Source organism: Octopus bimaculoides, chromosome 19, assembly GCF_001194135.2.
Source record: "Octopus bimaculoides isolate UCB-OBI-ISO-001 chromosome 19, ASM119413v2, whole genome shotgun sequence".
In the NCBI taxonomy this organism is placed as follows: domain Eukaryota; kingdom Metazoa; phylum Mollusca; class Cephalopoda; order Octopoda; family Octopodidae; genus Octopus; species Octopus bimaculoides.
Window position 1 is genome coordinate 27,836,000 of NC_068999.1, and position 5,337 is coordinate 27,841,336.

A 5,337-nucleotide genomic window follows, 5' to 3' on the forward strand; every position below is an offset into this window, starting at 1 on the left:
CGTGTTCCACACTCAAAGGGGAGCCATTGTAGTGACGTCATATTGGCGCCAAAAAGGCATAGTCGCCATTGCTGCATCCTTATCCACGCATGCGTGGATTTCAACATCCAAGCGTTCCCGCTTCAATTCTCTCTCTTTACCACGCCAGACAGCGACCAAGCAAGACGTTTAAGCAAGCTCTCTCATTTGAGTGTGGTTGAACGAAGTTGTCTCTACAACGACACCAGCTCGAGGAACAATACATCTACATTTCAGGCTACTCGGAAACCGGACAATTGGAAGCTGTTTTATTTTCCACCATACAATAAATATATGTTGTTGTTGACCAATTTGGAGTTTCTGCGTTCAGTTCACTTCTAATTTAACATAGGAAAGTTAGGTGTACATCTAATGATGTATAACCCACTTTCCTAAAATCTCATTGTGGACTCATTGATGACACAACTTTACTCGCCGTCTCCGGAAAGGATTCTTCTGTCCCCGTTGTGAGCCCTTCTTTATTCGTGGCCGCTTTGGGTGACTCCTACCAACAGTTACTCGCTTCGTTTCCAGAGTTGACTGATGTGTCATTTCATCCGTCAAATCCAGCCATTCCACGAGACATTTCATCACGACCAAGGGACCTCCAGTTTTTTTCCCGACTGCACCGTTTGTCTCCAGAGAAACTCCGGATTGCCCGGGCTGAATTCGAACACATGCTCCAGTTAGGCCTTATTCGTCCCTCCACGTGCCCGTGGGCAGCCCCTTTACACGTAGCCAGGAAGAATGATGCTGATTTTCAACCGTTTGGAGATTTTAGACGTCTTAACACTGTCACTGTCGCAGATCGCTATCCCCTTCCAAATGTGCAGGATTTTTCGTCTACCTTGCACAGCTGTAAGAGTTTTTTCTAAAATCGACTTGGTACGTGCGTACCACCAAATCCCTGTCAACCCCGACGACATTCCAAAGACAGCTGTCACCACACCTTTTGGAGCGTTTTGAATTCTTGTCTATGCCGCTTGGACTTCATAATGCGGCCAGCACGTTCCAAAGGTTCATTGATGAGGTCGTTCGTGGGTTAGATTTTGTCTTCGCATTTGTCGATGACCTTCTAATCGTCAGTGGTACTTTATACCAGCACCTTCAACACTTAACCCAGCTGTTCAACGCCAACGTTCCTATGGTTAAGTGTGTATTCGGTTCTACCTGTTTGGAATTCTTGGGGCATCTCATTGATGCCGACGGTATTCGTCCGCTTCCCTCTAAAGTGAAAGCCATCAGACGCTTGTCTCATCCTCTTTCCTTAAAACAGCTCATAAATTTTATTGGTTTAATTAATTATTATTGTCATTTTATTCCTAACTGTGCGGAGAAGTTGCTTCCCTTGACCCAGCTCTTGAAAGATCAACGGAAAAAAAAGACTCCCAGATAACGCTGTCTACTACAGCCATCTAAACTTTTGAATCTATCAAATCTGACCTTGTTCAAGCATCCGTCCTTGCTCATCCTATTGCAGATGCAAAATTATCACTTACTGTTGACGCGTCATCATCGGCTGTTGCCGCAGTTTTAGAGCAATCCGTCAATAGCCTTCTCTCGCCAGCTGAAAAATGCCGAATTGAGATACAGTCTGTTTGGTAAATAACTCTTAGCAATTTACCTGGCGGTAAAGCATTTCTCTTATCTTCTCAAAAGTAGAGATTTCACTATTTTCACCGACCACAAACCGCTAACGTTCGTTCACTTTGCCAAAACGACCGGTACTCGCCCAGAGAAACCAGGCATTTAGACTACATATAGTTCACTAGTAACATTCGCCACATCGCTGGCACAGACAACATCCACGTCGACGCCTTATCTTGCCTGCCTATCGGTGCATTGTTGTCTCCTGCTTAGCTATGGCTACTGACCAACCCTCCTTGGATTTTCTGGACGTCTCTTCACCAGTTTTCCTGCTACAAGCTTGAACACCTGCATCTGCCTTTTTCTGAAGGAACTATTCTCTTCAATGTTTCTACCGGGTCATTACGACCCCTCGTTCCTGAAAATCACCGTTGTGCTGTTTTTTAAGCACTGCATTCACTGTCACACCCCGGCATTGTAAAGCTTGTCTCGGTTCGCTTTTTCTGGCCGAATATGTCAGTCTGTTACTACTTGGTCACGTGCCTGTCTAGCATGTCAGTATTCCAAGGTGCATCGTCACGTGAGAGCACCTCTTGGACACTTCCAGCCATCGGACACCAGGTTCCGTCACATACACATCGACATGGTTGGTCCTTGGCCGGTCAGTTGCGGATTTACTTATATATTGACCTGCATCGACCGCTTCTCCAGATGGCCTGAAGCCATCCCCCTTGTGGACATTTCCGTGGAATCAGTCGCCAGAGCACTCATCTCCGGGTGGATATCTTGTTTTGGAGTAACCTCTAGAATTACCACTGATCATGGACGCCAATTTGGAGCTTGTCTGTTCCGTGAGCTTTCGAGATTGCTCGGAGTTCAGCACATCCACATTATAAGTTACCATCCCGCCGTGAACGGTATGGTGGAAAGATTCCACCGACAGCTCAAAGCCGGTATTCGCACGGCTCCTGACCCTCATCATTGGTCCGAGTTTCTCTCCATTGTTCTGCTAGGGTGCCGCTCAGCTGTCAAGGAGGATTTAGACTACTTCACTGAGCTCCTGTTTAGCGCCACCTTAGCACTTCCTGGACAAATGTTGGCACCCGTCGACTTACTGAATGCGGACCACACATCTTACGTCACGCGACTCACGTTATTCTTTGCTGATCTGCCACCGATGCTTCCTCGTGACCAGTCTATTTCTTCTACAGTACCTCCGAATATTTCTACTTGGACTCACGTGTTTGTAAGAAATGAGGCCGTCAAGGGACCGCTCACACCTCCTTACACTGGACCCTATCGCGTTCTTAAAAGCACACTGAAACAGTTCACTGTGGACATTTACGGAAAAAAAGAGACTGTCTCTATCGACAGTAAAAAAAGCCTTTTCCGAAACATTTATGCCACTTGCTGACACACCCATCATTCCGCAAACACAGCCACCCCTCCCCCCACAAACACCACCTCTACTCACCAAAACACCAACTACACAAACGCATTCTTCACCTTACAGGACACGTTTTGGCAGATCAGTTCATTGGCCAAAGAAATTGTCTGAGACTATTTACATTTTTTAAGTTTGCCTCGCCAGTGACTGTTCCGGAGAATAAACTCATGTTGTTACAGACACAGCATTCACATTTTCTCTCTTTCTGTAGCATTGTACATATATGCTTTGTTCTATTTGATTGGACACCTTTCTTTGCTGAACGTTTTCCTTGTATTTACTTTAATTGTATTTTTTTTTTCTTTTCAATTTCAATTGTTCATACAACTGTTTTGCCATGGTTCGTTCTTCTGTTCCCTCCTAGTGCACACTCCGCTTACACTACTTTTAATCGACTGCTTCCGGTCTAAGGGGGGGGGCTCTGTAGGCGCAGTTATCTCCCCTGACAGCGGCTGCCTAATTAGTTGGACAATAAAGGGCATTACGCAACATTAAGGTTCAGAGATTCATCTCTTCCTCTTTTCGGGACGCGAGACTGTAAAGACATAACCTAGCTGTCTCTCTCACACCACACGCCAGCTATCAGATAGGAAGCAACGCACAGGAGAAGACCATAGCCTCCACGCATCAAACCATTTTCATTTATCATTAAAGCTTGTATATATACATGTGGCCACATTAAAGACATTTAAAGTTACAGCCTTGTTTCATATATATTCTTTATACCGTGATCCTGTCAAATTATATTACAGCCTTCTGAGTAGAGTTACATTAGATGGCTCCACAGCCTATTCTTCTAAAATAGTAACAAGCTGTTAATGCCTAGCTGTCTTCTGATTGGCTAAAATTACCCAAATATCCCAACTTTAATTCCAATTAACACCAGATTCTTTCATTTACGAGATAAAGTAATTGGTTGATCGTAATCAAAATTCAGAGTTGCATTGATACACTAAAATTGAAAGCAATCGGATCAAAATTAAAGGGGGCTCATTTTGCGAATGAGAAAGACTAGATCCATTTTTTAAATTGAAAACGTAAGTTAGAAATGCATTCAATCAATTTCTCGAACAAATCACAATTTTCATATCTCTTGTGCCACATAAATTCATAGAGATATGAATCTACCATAGAACGGTGAGTGCCACAGCGTCGTTTATTACCTCGCTTTATAGAGGCCCACGCACTCTCCACTTGTTGAGTGTGGGTACTATCTTTCGAGTTAACAAACCTAACGCTGTGGTTCACTGTATGCCCTCCACAAATCACTGAAAATTGTGGTTCCTGGAATAATCGAGTGACGTATGCATTCATCCAGTGTGTCATGATTCCGACATGGTGCTGCATACAGAAAAACCTGTCTGGTATCGTGACACACTCCTCCGAAAACCTACTGCTCAGGTAAGACCCTTCTTTGATTGTACTTACGTCTTGAGAAGACTGTTTCGTCGATCTCAACAATCTTCCCAGGACCACCAACTTGAATTGGATAACGGAGCAAGTCCTCTGCACATATTTCTGTAACATAGTTGTTGTAGTCAACAACTGTGCAATGGTTCATCCATAGTTCTTCAACACAAAACTGGACTGAAGTCAATTCCTTAACCCATGAGTAAAGGAAGAGCACTACAGTCCTAAGAGGAGGGGTCCCACCTTCAAACCACGTGTCTCTCCTCACTGACACAAACTCCATGCATTCTTAGCATGAGCATCGCCAGTAGACATCCCCATCACATCTTTTTGTACTCATAACCTGCTTCTTCCTAGTACATAATTTTCTTTTTGGTATAACACCCTTTTCTTGTAGGTATGACACAGCTTCCTCGTCTGTCTTCAGTGTCTTCATCATAGACACGAGGTTACCAGTGCTTGTTGTCATAATCAAAAAGATCGGGAAAATTTCCAGGTAGAACAGTAGAACATAGCGTCAACAAGTGGTTTCAGTTTCAATATATTTGTCAACACGTGCTTTATCTAATTTCTCATGTTCTGCTTGTTACTATGGAAACAGGCATGAATGTGTCTGTGGTTTACGATTAGCTAAAATTACCAAAAATTCCAAATTTTAATAGCTAATAAGTCTTTATTTATCGATTTATAGCAAAAATGATTTTCATGGCATTCATTAGCTTATAAAACTGTATCATTACACTGAATATGAAATTAATTCGAACAGAAATTGACTCTGACGCTGACAGCCAAACAGAAAAGATCTAAAATTCCCCACAAATGGTTTCAATACAGTTTTAAGAGAAATATTTGGAAGAATTAGATGAAAGTTCTCC

The 5,337-nt window shown here is 43.2% G+C and overlaps 1 protein-coding gene across 1 annotated transcript; it reads left to right on the forward strand.

The window, feature by feature from the left end:
- Positions 1-2,248: 2,248 nt before the first annotated feature.
- On the forward strand, positions 2,249-3,019 carry LOC106878818 (uncharacterized). The gene has a single exon (XM_014928159.1). It carries the CDS (start codon positions 2,249-2,251, stop codon positions 3,017-3,019), a length of 771 nt encoding a protein of 256 aa, XP_014783645.1.
- Positions 3,020-5,337: the final 2,318 nt, after the last annotated feature.